Source organism: Arabidopsis thaliana, chromosome 2, assembly GCF_000001735.4.
Source record: "Arabidopsis thaliana chromosome 2, partial sequence".
Classification (NCBI taxonomy): domain Eukaryota; kingdom Viridiplantae; phylum Streptophyta; class Magnoliopsida; order Brassicales; family Brassicaceae; genus Arabidopsis; species Arabidopsis thaliana.
The window spans coordinates 9,744,116-9,757,770 of NC_003071.7; the positions used below are offsets into that span (position 1 = coordinate 9,744,116).

The window sequence follows — 13,655 nt, forward strand, 5'->3', positions numbered from 1 at the left end:
CACCAATCTCACTCAGCATAAATTACTATGGAAAAAACAAATTCTTAAAATTACCTCTAATTATTGTTTACTTTATCTCGTTTGCCCTACATACTACAATAATATTTCAATCAAATAAACCAATAATCATTGAATTATTCAAAAAGATTCCGCATTATAAACCTTTCACTTCATGGATTATAATAATCAACTCATTATAAAAGCACATCTAAAGAGTTTATAAAACAACAAAACACAATTATTTCACCAAGGCTCATCAGGATAATCGAACGGTACAGGTTGAAGAGGGGAAGTCTTGCCTAGATCCGAGTGTACGAAACCATATTTACGCATCACTTGATTATCAGCGAAATTAATGGCTTTGATCATCCCATTCCAACACGTGTCACCATCGTACATCTTGTTATGATCACCACTACAAGGTTGACATCCCGTAAAATGCGTCACGAACGGTCTCCGTTTGCTTCCTTTCCCGCCTCTTTCTCCTTTTAAAAACCGTTCCTCACGAAACGCAGCGTATCGTTCGCTCACTTTCTCTGCGTGTCGTCTACGCAACGTGGCGTCTTCTCTTTCCATCTCCAGATACCGTTCCGTTACGTTGGATAAACCCGGTACGATCTCTAACCAATATCCTTCGAAATAAAAGTCTCCTTCGAGGTATATCTTTGGATAATACACTTCTCTGTGTTTGTAGAGTAAGTAAAGCAGAGCCGTTTGATCATCTGACTCTGGGAAGAGTTTGTCTTTGAATATTGACCGTTGGATTTGTCCCCATTTTGCGTACTCTGGACTCACTGGTCCCATACCTGCATGAGATAAATCAAAATTTTGGTTAATTTGATTCAGATTCAGTTATTTTCTAAACCAACCAATAAGAGGAAACATGACATTCAGTTACTGGTTCGGTTAAAAACCTCGAACCGAGCTAAATTGAACCGAGATTACCAAATTTTTGTCATAATTTATCGAAAATTATTGCATTATGTCAAAAATGCACCAATATCATTGAAATATAGTGTAATTTAACTGAAATTAACAGAATTTTGATCATTTTTATATAAATTTAGTCGAAAATATTGAAAGATACCGAAATATTACCTTAAATCGAACCAAATTCGTCTTTTATAAACCAAACCGAGCTAAATTTAACTGAAATGAAACCGAAATTCTAAATTCTCATCTTAAACCGAACCATAATTGGTTTAAAAATATCTAAACCAAACCAGACAATGCCTACTTATTAGGGTTTTAAACTATTTTTAAAAAGACAAAACAATAAGAGGGCCCATACCTGTCCACGTGTCAATGAGTTCCATAGACCACTGACAATTCCTAATGAGAAAAACTCCGGCGTTTAACGCCGTCCAGCTCCGATCATTATAAATCACTCCCGGCCAACCATGAACAACAAGATTATGCTCCTTATACCGTCGCCACGGCGGCGTAAAATCCATATCCGTAAACAAAGCATCAGAATCAACCCACCAGATCCACTCCGCCTCAGGATGAGCAATCATCGCCGCTTTAACCGCCGGAAGTTTCGCCCAATAAGAATTCATCTTCGGATGAAGAAGAGCGTTACTATAGAATATATCATGACCATGGATCCGACAATAATCAACTTTGTTCTTAAAAAATCGAAGCAACAAATGATCTCCGATTGGGTTTTTACACGGCGCAGATTGTGATCCTGTTACCATAACCGTACGATTCTCAGCTCCGGGGATAAACGAAGGGTGTAGATTTAACCAACGTCTTCGTTTCTCGTCCCAGTTTTTAACCGGTTTTTCGATTGTGTAGGTTAGATCCGGGTCGTCGTAGTAAACCGGGTCGGTTGGATCTTGGCTCATATCGATTCCTGAAGAACATTTGTTGGAGGATTCTTCGTTTTTCACGGTGAGATTTGGGGAGATTGAAGAGAAGGAGAAGAAAGACCAGACGAGGATTAGTGACATGAAAGCTCCGCCAAGGAAGAGAACGACGTCGGAGATACATACAACCGGTCTGGTTCTTGTTCCGGCGTATTTTGCCATTGGAGATGATTGGTAATGTGATGATGATGTCTCAGGCGAGACCATTAACAGAATCTTAGAGATGATTACAAAAAATTCAAAATTTTGGGAACTTTGTTGTATAAAGGCAATAACTTATTTTTTTGTTTTTCTATATGTAACATTAATGTCCCATTAATCACTCGCTCGATATATTACTTTATTTGTATCAGATTTTTATTTGACGTAATTGTGTTTGTGAAAAGTAAATGTTGTCAAAAAATTGAAATTGAAGTGTACTCACATTAATAGTTTTCGTGTTTCGATTGGTAGGTTTATAACTGCTAGAGATAAGGTTTTTATATGTCAGAATTGTCATGTGATAGTGCTTTTGTTCTGGTAGAGAAACTTGAACAACGTGAGTGTGACGAACCGGACCGGTTTGTTTCACCGACACTGATTGTAAAATAAGATTGGTGTTGGTTTCTACGTGTCGGTAAGCCGGTGTTCCGGTTAAGCAAGGGCACGTGAGTTTGCTGCGATAATTTTAGGGTGCAGAAGATTACTATCTCACCCGCAATTTCAGCTTTTAATGTTGAAAATTGCACTGCTTTAAGTTTATTTTATTTTATTTTATTTGAGTTGGGTGTTTTATAATTGAAAATAACTACTATATTGGACCGATATACTAAAGAAAAACTCTAAAAGCTAGCTTAAGAAATTTTATATTGATGACAGTCACGAAGAGCGCATCTTTATGCCCATCACAATTAATGAGGAGGCACAATATACGAAGCCATTATACAAAAATATTTAATATTCAATTTCGGTAAAGATTAAAACTTAGTATATGATTAAAGCTACTCAAACCGACAAACATTTACATAGTCCAAGCCTTTAACGTGGATCAGGATTAGATCTTAAGAAGAGTCAGATTGAATCTATGTCATGAATATGTATATAGTACGTAGTTATATCCCTAATGCATAGTCATAGGCATTTGATATCATAAAAGTATAACACAGATCGTATAGAATTATAAACACTAACTAATAACTTTAACGTCACGATCCTACTTTTTTTATATTTCCTAGAAAAGGATGATAATTAGCCATGTTCATCAACGCTAGTAAATACCGACAATAGATAGGTTGACAAAATCGTGAAGAATATGACGCAAGTATAGTTTTCGGAAACACTAACATAAAAAAACTGTCGCCCAAAAGTACCAGTAATAGTACCAATTCACTTGCCTTAGTTACCATTATCAAAAAACCGTGGTATTGTCATCTGTGATTATGCAATTGGATAATGTTGATATTCTACAAGAGTTAGCGAGTCTAGCAAGTTCTCATATTGGAGACGGGTTTTTGTTTCCGTTTGCATGCAACCTAGATTTTTTTAATAGTAAAATGTGGTATTTATATTTATATTTAAAAAAATATTATTTTGTCTAAAGAAAATCAAATATGGAGCTATATATGATATCTGATTCGGAAAACTTTTTTTTTTTTGTATGAAAGTTACGTTTATACCGTTTTCATACAGAATTTTAGGAAAAATGATAGAAGAAAAAGACTGAAAACTATAAGAAAGGAAACAAAGCAAAGAAAAACGGAAAATGCTTTACCAAAACATGTCATTATTGTTTCTAAGAGAGAGAATCTTTTAAAAGAAACGACTATAAAGAGATTCCATTACGCACACCTGACACCACCAACTCCAAGGCAGGCACCAACCATTGAGAAAATAACAAATTGTAACTTTTGCCTTTCTTAACTCATTTGGTTTAGCATTTGGAAGGAAGTGATAATCGCGAGGTTTGAGATATTTATATCCAAAAGACGCGATATAGTCTCTTCTTGGGTTTTGTATTTGTTCCTTAGTTCTTTGCTTCGACATCCGATATTCATATAGCACAATCAAATCAAACAGGCTTAGATTTTCTAGCAAAAGTAACGTTAACCTTTGGTTAAAGGTTGTCTTCGGTTATTGAATAAACCAACTGAGATCTCGGTTAACTTGAACTGAACTGGGATTGGTGGCATTAGAGTTTTTAGATGGATTTTGGATAGTATATGGGCTCGACTCTAGAAGCTGGGCCAAGTTGGTTATAACTTGCAACATAATTGGGAAGAATATCAGTTGGACTACACTTCACTATTAGTGATGAGTAGAAAAATATTGGTTTAGTACAGTTTTTACGTTGGTTAGATCAAGAGTTAATTGTTGGTGTAGATTAGAGATCAAGGTCATTAGAAATTGAACATGGATCCCTAATCTTTATAACAAAATATAATTAAGAGATCAATTTTCAAGCTCTAGTTACTTTTTTCTATTTTTCTTATCTTTATCAAATGAAACCATATAGTAGATTGTTTTTGTTTGGAATGCGTTTTCAATATTAGTCCAATTATATTTTTTAGTCCAATTAACCAACAAAATGTCTGTAATATTAGACCCCAAAAAAAGGGGAAATACATTTTTATTAAATACAAAAGTTTTTTAAATTATTAAACTACATGAATTTAGATATTTGTAACTTATAAGTATTCCATAATTATCCGATGGTAGAAAAATCATATGAGATTCTATTTTCATCTAATCATCTGGCTTTCAAATAGACACCCATTATCACAATAACCATCCAAATTGAATCTCTTATCGCTCTATTATCTCATTACACATTTTCTTATAATTTTCTCATATTCTCTTTTTTTGTCTAATTATAATTATTTGTTTCATTGATTTATCACAAGAGTCTTCGAACAAGAGAAAGAAAAAGAATCCCATTTTTTAATACTAAAGTCAATCACCTATCATTTGATTTTGATCTTGTACAAAATAAATGGCAAATTGCAGAACTCCACGACCGTGCGTTGGCAAGCTCAGCCGCGGCGTGGTTTGGGAAAACTCCGATTTTCGGTCTGAACCTCCAGGTTCTTGGGGATGTCCGAAGCAAATGAGACACAATCACGTGTCTTCTTCGACAACGGAGCATCAACGACGAAGCTGGACCAACGCTAACGGTAAAGAAACAAAGAGCCATTCCAATTTTGCAGACTCTGGTGGGATTGTTGCGGTGGAGGAAGCGGAGTTAGTGGCAGTGTTGAGGGAGGCTCATCCGTACGTGAATTTACATAGAGACAGTAAATTTGTCGTTATGTTGTCGGCTGAGCTACTTGACTCCGGTTCGACCCTCGACGGCATTCTCAAGGTCATTACTATTTACTCTTTTCACATTACTAGATTCCAAAAAAGACAAAACGCGTGACTCGTGAGCAAGAAATGCATCACTCAAATAATTTCTAAAATAATATCATAGTAATGACTAATAATACTTTATACATACCACAATGTTGTCCTCAGTTTTTTTATACCGTTATTAATTATTCCCATATCGTGTGTAGTAGTGTTTTCTAATCATTACATTTTTCTTTTGGGCATCGTATTATTACTTGAATTATTGTACTCAAAGTAGGAATATTGTTGACCCAAAAGAAAACGAATAGTATATAACACGTTTGCAATGCATTTCACTGCTTTACGAAATTAACCAATCCGAAAATGGTAATAATTCAAATTCAACATCAAAGGTGGGCCGTGACGTTGTATATTTTTTGCAAGTCTCTTGTCTCTGCTCCTGAACAGAGACAAAGTGCAAATACCGGTTCACGAGTGTCAATCAAACCGACAATTTAACCATGCTCAATTTTTCAAGAACCGAAATTAAATACACGCGTCCACCGTCCCACACTAAGCTCCTTCGTCCGAATACTTTTCTTCTTCCTCCACCGATCATCCGCCATTGTTACCCAATTTTGCTCTGAATTCTATTAAATCTCATCGGAATTATTCAAATTCCTTCCATAAATTTCGAAATGACAGAGCGTGGAGCTATGGTGGTATCGTCTTCTACCTGTTACGTTCCTTTTCGATGTCCTCAAGCAAGAAAAGATTTTGCTTTCGTCGAGCCGAGTAAGAAGCTAAACCCTAATCGTGTATTGATAAAGCCTCCGGTTTACACGTATTCTCCGGCACTGACGGCGGCGAAATGTAACATTTTTGATTACGCGGAAACTGGTGAGAATTTGGTCGGCGATAAGCAATTTGTGCGGTGGTTTCGTGAAGCTTGGCCTTATTTGTGGGCTCATCGTAGCTGTACCTTCGTCGTTACTATCTCCGGCGATGTCTTAGACGGCCCTTATTGTGATCTCGTTTTAAAGGCACATACTTATTCTTTATCGTTCAGTGTTTGGTTTATGCACGCAAGGTGTTTGATTGTTTGTCTTGCTTTAAACTTGAACATGTAATTTGTATTTCTATAGTGCGTATCGTCTTATTGATTCATCTGCAACTATGTAGCTTTGAGTGTGCGAGAGGAAGCTAGTTTATGACCAGTGTGCTTTAGATTTACATTCTTGTTCAGAGGATTCCAAAGTGAAATCATTATAACATGTGTGCAGGACATAGCATTTCTTCATCATCTGGGCATTAAGTTTGTTCTAGTTCCTGGAACTCAAGTGCAAATCGACCAGCTTCTAGCTGAGAGAGGTCAGAAAAAATTAACCTTGCCACTTGTCTTCTTATTGGCTTGTTTAGATATATATGAAGTTGCAACCTTATTGTGAAAAATAGGGAATGGTTTGTCATCAGTTAGTGATGCCGAAGTTGCAACCTTATTGTGATAAATATGAATATTTGAGCTTGTTCAGATGGAGCCTAAAGGTGTGTGAGTTTCAGGACGCGAGCCTACATATGTAGGTCGTTACAGAGTCACAGACTCAGCATCTCTTCAGGCTGCTAAGGAAGCTGCGGGAGCAATATCTGTAATGATTGAGGCCAAACTATCTCCCGGACCTTCTATTTACAATATACGCCGACATGGTGATAGTAGTCGTTTGCATGAAACAGGCGTTAGGGTCGATACTGGTAACTTCTTTGCAGCAAAGGTGAGTTTTTCACTTTGTTGATATGTTAGGTTGGATGTAGATTCTTGTCATGTTCGATCTAATTAATTGTCATGGCAGAGAAGAGGTGTTGTTGATGGTGTTGATTTTGGAGCAACTGGTTTAGTGAAGAAGATAGATGTAGATCGAATCCGTGAGAGGCTTGATAGTGGTTCTGTAGTTTTATTGAGGAACTTGGGCCATTCCAGCACCGGAGAAGTCTTAAATTGCAAGTATGCTCTCTTTATTGGTAATAATTTACTTGCTAAATCTTGACGACATTAGGTTTTTGTCACCCTGATATTGGGACATTACTTCTACACTGCAGTACCTATGAGGTTGCTACAGCATGTGCTTTAGCTATAGGAGCAGATAAGCTTATTTGCATAATGGATGGTCCAGTTCTTGATGAGAATGGACATCTTGTTCGGTTCTTGACTCTTCAGGAAGCAGATACATTAGTCAGAAAACGGGCACAGCAAAGCGAGATCGCTGCCAATTACGTGAAGGCTGTTGGGGATGGAGGCATAAGTAGTTTTCCTGAACCTCTTGGTTACAATGGTATGGTGACGACTCCCAACAATCATATTGGGAGACCGATTTGGGAAAAACTCAGTCCGACCTTTCAGAATGGTGTTGGATTTGACAACGGAAATGGGTTGTGGTCTGGGGAGCAAGGTTTTGCTATTGGCGGTGAGGAGAGAATTAGCCGTTTGAATGGATATCTCTCTGAACTGGCTGCAGCAGCGTTCGTTTGCAGAGTGAGTCCTTGAGCTAACCCTTGTGCCTCTTTTTTACATCCAGCTCTGATTCGTTGATTTGTTGAAGGGTGGTGTCAAAAGAGTTCACTTATTGGATGGTACTATAAGTGGAGTGCTATTGTTGGAGCTTTTCAAAAGAGATGGAATGGGGACTATGGTGGCAAGGTATACACAACTGTTTTCACTTTCGAATCATGCAAAGTTTTGATTTTTCTTACAAAACTATGGACCATTCTTGTCACAGTGATGTATATGAAGGAAACCGGGAGGCGAAAGTGGAAGATCTTGCTGGAATAAGACAAATAATCAAACCCCTGGAAGAATCTGGGGCTTTAGTTCGTAGAACTGATGAGGAGGTTTGCCTTTTAGCCATATCACTAGCTTAGATTCTACTTCTTTTTGTTTAGGTGTTAGCATCAAAGGATAATTGGTTTTTGGTATTCAGCTTCTGCGAGCTTTGGATTCGTTTGTGGTTGTGGAAAGGGAAGGACATATTATCGCTTGCGCGGCTTTGTTCCCTTTCTTTGAAGAAAAATGTGGAGAAGTTGCAGCTATCGCAGTTGCATCAGATTGCCGTGGACAAGGCCAGGGAGATAAATTGCTCGGTATAATCACAAAACTTTTGAGCATTGTGTTTCGAATCTACTGGTAAGAAAAACCCCGGTTTCTTGACTGTGAAATTTTGCAGATTACATTGAGAAGAAAGCGTCAGCTCTTGGACTTGAGATGCTATTTCTGCTGACAACGAGAACCGCGGACTGGTTTGTGAGACGCGGGTTTCAGGAATGTCCAATCGAGATGATACCAGAGGCAAGACGGGAAAGAATCAATCTTTCGAGGAGATCAAAGTATTACATGAAGAAGCTGTTGCCAGACAGGAGTGGAATTTCTGTTGTTCGAACATTTCAGTATGATTCTTGAGAGTGTCCAGAAGCAGAAAATTCAAACATAGAGCAAATAAAATGTAATTGACACAGAAACATTTAGCTGAATCTCTAAGATTCTGCTGAGTTTTGAATCAATATTTTCAGGAACAGTGAACGAGACAAATGTCTTTCCAACGCTATAGTGGCATCTATCGATCGCTTTGAGCTTCTCCACGAACGATTCCTTTGCTTCCGTCTTCTCCTATGTTGTCTTGATCTCGTGCAGAGACCGTCGTCTACTCTTTGTATTGAATACACTTTGCCTTCAACTGCTTTGTCTTCTGTTTGGTTCAACTTATATAAATGCGAACCTATAAAATGAAAACAATTCTGTGTGATATTGTGAAGAAGAAATAGTTTGATCAGAATCCTCAAAGCCGACAAGAATCCGTCGAAATCGCGGTTTGACTTCCCGGAGAATTTTCCAGATAACAAGAAAGAAAGTACACTTTCCTGGAAAGAAAAACAAAATCATAAACATAACTTTTGAGCTCGTTCAAATTGAATCAGTTCACAAAACAAACCCACATTCACTTGAAACTCACCAAGTGATTGACGCAAGCTTGGTTTTAATTTCTTCTTTCGTCAGTTTACAATCCGATGCAGCTAATATTGCAGCAGTAGAATATTAATATACAATCAAATTTATCACTTATACTGTATATGATCCCAATTCTAAATGTGATCAGCAAAGCTCTATTATTGGTAGTATATATGTGTATATTCATTAGTGGAGACTGGAGAGTGGGTGAGTAAAATAAACGATATGACTAGTACCTCGCAAAACATGACGAAACCTCTATTATTACAAAGATCCTTGTTTCCTATATGAGGACTTTAATTTTTGATTTATTAAGGTATTAATTCATCCAAAGTTATTTTAAAGATCCTCAATTTTTTTTTTTTTTTTTTTTGGTAGTTAGATCCTCAATATATAACCTACTCCTTTTCTTTTGTCGAAAATATAACCTACTCCTACATTTGACGTCAGGAAACCTCTATTATTGATAATATATGGTCCTACATATGACTATAGTACAATAAAACGCCATCAAACGTCTATTATTGGTAATTAATTAAGTAATTAACTTCTTTTTTTTGGGATAAAAATTAAAGATCCTTGTTTCCTAAGATGACTCGATCTTTAGAAACTAAGAGAGAATGAAACTAACACTAAAATTCCTACAAAAAAAAAATGAAATCAACACCAAAATTGCTGCTTTTACTTCTGTTTATCATAAATCATCATGTTGATTCGGGCTCTATCGTCAAGTTTCTTCCCGGCTTTGAAGGCCCTCTTCCTTTCGAACTCGAAACCGGGTTTGTTAAATCTCTCTTTTAAAAATAATGTGTTTTGAGTTTGGAGTTATAAGTATTTAGTCCTTCTTCTGAATGAAGGTACATTGGTATTGGTGAGGAAGAGGATGTGCAATTGTTCTACTACTTTATAAAGTCTGAGAGAAATCCAAAAGAAGACCCTCTTCTTCTCTGGTTAAGTGGAGGACCTGGGTGTTCTTCTATCACTGGCCTTCTTTTCGAGAATGGTAATCTTCTTCTTTTTTTTGCTCTTGCTCTAAGGATTATTTTCAAAGGCTTGCTTAAAGTGGGTTAAAAATATATTAGGACCCTTGGCTTTGAAGTCCAAGGTTTACAATGGAAGTGTCCCTTCTTTGGTCTCCACTACATATTCGTGGACAAAGGTAGAAGAAAGTATGTTCATATGTTAATGAAAAAACACAATGATCTATCAATATTTTTTGATTATTTATTCAGACGGCGAACATAATATTCTTGGATCAGCCTATTGGAGCTGGCTTCTCCTACTCAAGAATCCCACTTATTGATACGCCTAGTGACACAGGCGAAGTTAAGAATATCCATGAGTTTCTCCAAAAGGTAAAAAACGTAACTTAATTTGTCATCTCAAAGCACTTATCTGTTTTACTATTTTTTTTTATTATTATACTAGATAAGGTACATCTAAATAGGTGTTGTAAGATATATAAATTTTATCGATATTATTTGATTTTTGAATAGTAAAGCAGTAATTTATACATTAAAAAAATATTTTAACCGTCACATATAATTCTAAAATTATAAAGATGGTGTTCAATTTCTCGTCTCCAAAGTTTTGATTTAATATATTATTTTTCAAAAAAAATAAATTTTGATAATAGTGAAAAAGGTATATTGCGTATTATTTTTGATTGTATATGATTATTCTGCATTTCTAGGATATGAAAGATAAAGTTACAATAATCAGCAACTTTGAGGACTGTTTTGCATAAAATCCATTAATTTACTTCCCAAATTAAACACCAACCTAAAAGAGTTTTTTTTTTTTTTCCAGTGGTTAAGCAAGCATCCACAGTTTTCTTCCAATCCTTTCTATGCTAGCGGAGATTCTTATTCCGGTATGATTGTTCCAGCCCTCGTTCAAGAAATTTCGAAAGGTATCTTTGTATACTTCTCTTTGAATATCGTTTAGCGTATTATCTCCTACTTTAAAATAACGTAGACACTATATATGATGCAGGAAATTATATATGTTGCAAACCTCCTATAAATCTACAGGTAGTTGATCTTTAAATGCTCGTGGTAATATCCGAAGAATATTGATTATTAAAAAGTTCTGATCAAATATTATTCGGATAGTTTTTTGTACACTAGAAATTGATAGTTATGTACCGACAAACTAAAAGAGATAGATAGTTGTGTTATATACATAATATAATTCTTTTGCTAAGTTGATAATTATATGTATTCTTACCAAAATCAGGGCTATATACTCGGGAACCCAATAACATATTTTGAAGTCGACCAAAACTATCGCATTCCATTTTCTCATGGAATGGCACTTATTTCAGATGAACTATACGAGGTATGGAATATATGGAATGCTCAATTAGTAAAAAATGTCGTTTGAGAGTTTTATATTCGACTAGTCTAGTTATCCATGACATATTTCAAAACTCTAAATGATATAACAATTTATGTTTTATTCTTGTTTTAACAGTCAATTAGGAGAGACTGCAAAGGAAATTATTTCAACGTGGATCCACGTAACACAAAATGTTTGAAACTTGTTGAAGAATACCATAAGGTACACACTCTGAGATATGGTCAATGTTCGGTCACTTATCACATAGTGATTATTTTTTTTTCCCACCTCACATAGTGATCATCTAATTCAAATTTTGCTTTTTTTTCCTTAAACTTATAGTGTACCGACGAACTAAATGAATTCAATATATTATCACCAGATTGCGACACGACATCTCCTGATTGCTTTGTAAGTAATATATCTTTCTCCATATAGTGACAAAAGATCAGAGTATTTTATATGCTTATTTTGTCTAAGGCAACAAAACAAATTGTCATTAAAATACTACTTCCTACTCCAAGAAACGTAGTTTCAAGGTTGCTTGTGCAGTTATATCCATATTATCTCCTTGGCTACTGGATCAACGACGAGAGCGTTCGCGATGCTCTTCATGTTAATAAGGTATACGATTATTATTTTAAAATCTGAAATATTTATAATGCGTGATGATAATAAAGAAAATAAACCTAAAAATGTAAAATATGGACGCTTTATGAATACAGAGCAGTATTGGAAAATGGGAGCGATGTACTTATCAAAATAGAATCCCATACAACAAAGACATCAATAACAGCATACCATACCATATGAATAACAGTATTAGTGGCTACCGATCTCTCATCTACAGGTAAGAGTTAGATACCTATATCTAATGTCATAAGAACCTGATCAAAATATTCATTATCAGTGACATCGAGCCAAACCAAATCGAATGAAACCAAAATTTGTTCTTATTTTTACTTTGAGACCGAAAAAGGAAACCAAAACTGGTTTAGTGAAATGAATAGAAAAAAACTAAACCGAATAAACAAGAATTTACTACAATTTTAGGCACATCCATATTACGTAAATACCAAATTTACCAAAAATGTTTTGTTAAGTATCATATAGCCAAAGTCCAAAGATATTGACTCTACCTGTTCACTCTCAAAGGGTAGTTACGTCTAGAGTGAGAAATTGACCCGCAATCCACTAGAAGCAAAATCAAATTACCAGTAGATTTTATTTGGTTTAGTTCTCTCAAATATATAAAAATAATAATATTGAAACCAAAACCTTAATCCATAGTGTGCATTCCTATACGTACAAATTGTAAGAAAATATAATATTGTCGCGGTTATGATGAACAGTGGTGATCATGATTTGGTGGTTCCTTTCCTTGCAACTCAAGCCTGGATAAAATCTCTAAATTACTCCATCATTCATGAATGGAGACCTTGGATGATTAAAGATCAAATCGCTGGGTATATAATATATTTTTGTGTTGTAGGTTTCTCTTGTTCATTCATTTTCTCATCGTATCTCAAAGCTTATAAAACTCCCCAAAAAATCACTCATGCCATTTTTTTTCTTAACAGATACACGAGAACTTATTCCAATAAGATGACATTTGCTACTGTCAAAGCAAGTCTTCTTTCAAAAACATTTATATTAGTCATTTCATTAAATCAAAATTATTATATTTTGTAATTGTTTTGTGTGTTTTCATTACAGGGAAGTGGGCACACAGCAGAGTATAAACCAAACGAGACTTTTATCATGTTTCAAAGGTGGATTAGTGGTCATGACCTTTAACTTAAAGGCTTTAAGTATTTGGAATACCCTCTTTTTGTTTATATTATTGAAAAATACCCTTTCTTTATTTCTCTTTCAAAAACTATTTTTAAATATGTAAAATTACTTGAATGACCTTACCTAAATTTAATAACAATTAATATAAAATATTTATATTTAATATCAAATCAATTTATTGGTAATAATTAAAAATTTCATTTTTACAAAGTTCTTATATAACTAAAAATTCCAAACTTTATTATCTCTACAGTATTTTTTTTTAAGTAAATTTTCATTCTGACAAGAAATATTGTTCATAAAAATTTAATTGGATCGGGTTATATTTAACACGACTCTTCCACAAATATTTT

The 13,655-nt window shown here is 35.1% G+C and overlaps 4 protein-coding genes across 7 annotated transcripts; 3 read left to right on the forward strand and 1 right to left on the reverse strand.

Moving 5' to 3' along the window:
- Positions 1-30: 30 nt before the first annotated feature.
- Positions 31-2,320, reverse strand: AT2G22900 (Galactosyl transferase GMA12/MNN10 family protein). The gene is made up of 2 exons (NM_127855.3): positions 1,292-2,320; positions 31-806 (listed from the first exon to the last, which is right to left on the reverse strand). Exons 1-2 carry the CDS (start codon positions 2,076-2,078, stop codon positions 244-246), a joined length of 1,350 nt encoding a protein of 449 aa, NP_565544.1. The 5' UTR covers positions 2,079-2,320; the 3' UTR covers positions 31-243.
- A 2,335-nt stretch (positions 2,321-4,655) lies between these two features.
- On the forward strand, positions 4,656-5,427 carry AT2G22905 (uncharacterized protein). The gene has a single exon (NM_201786.1). It carries the CDS (start codon positions 4,840-4,842, stop codon positions 5,263-5,265), a length of 426 nt encoding a protein of 141 aa, NP_973515.1. The 5' UTR covers positions 4,656-4,839; the 3' UTR covers positions 5,266-5,427.
- A 314-nt stretch (positions 5,428-5,741) lies between these two features.
- NAGS1 (N-acetyl-l-glutamate synthase 1) lies at positions 5,742-8,988 on the forward strand. The gene is made up of 9 exons (NM_127856.4): positions 5,742-6,217; positions 6,458-6,545; positions 6,735-6,943; positions 7,022-7,173; positions 7,269-7,701; positions 7,769-7,866; positions 7,946-8,057; positions 8,147-8,306; positions 8,390-8,988. Exons 1-9 carry the CDS (start codon positions 5,873-5,875, stop codon positions 8,620-8,622), a joined length of 1,830 nt encoding a protein of 609 aa, NP_179875.2. The 5' UTR covers positions 5,742-5,872; the 3' UTR covers positions 8,623-8,988.
- Positions 8,989-9,515: 527 nt separating this feature from the next.
- SCPL12 (serine carboxypeptidase-like 12) lies at positions 9,516-13,485 on the forward strand (the record flags this gene model as incomplete). 4 transcript variants are annotated; one of them, NM_127857.5, is made up of 14 exons in its annotated part: positions 9,626-9,947; positions 10,026-10,171; positions 10,251-10,327; positions 10,401-10,523; positions 10,978-11,080; positions 11,164-11,201; positions 11,407-11,508; positions 11,644-11,730; positions 11,851-11,919; positions 12,061-12,132; positions 12,234-12,358; positions 12,861-12,974; positions 13,089-13,134; positions 13,225-13,485. In NM_127857.5, the coding sequence occupies 14 exons, from the start codon at positions 9,823-9,825 to the stop codon at positions 13,303-13,305; spliced, it is 1,308 nt and encodes a 435-aa protein (NP_179876.1). In that variant the 3' UTR covers positions 13,306-13,485. The 4 variants fall into 4 exon arrangements, with proteins under 4 accessions (NP_001189581.1, NP_179876.1, NP_001325019.1 ...); NM_179702.1 differs by having other exon boundaries at positions 9,823-9,947; positions 12,861-12,996; NM_001335827.1 differs by lacking the exon at positions 12,234-12,358 and having other exon boundaries at positions 9,743-9,947.
- Between the last annotated feature and the right edge of the window lie 170 nt (positions 13,486-13,655).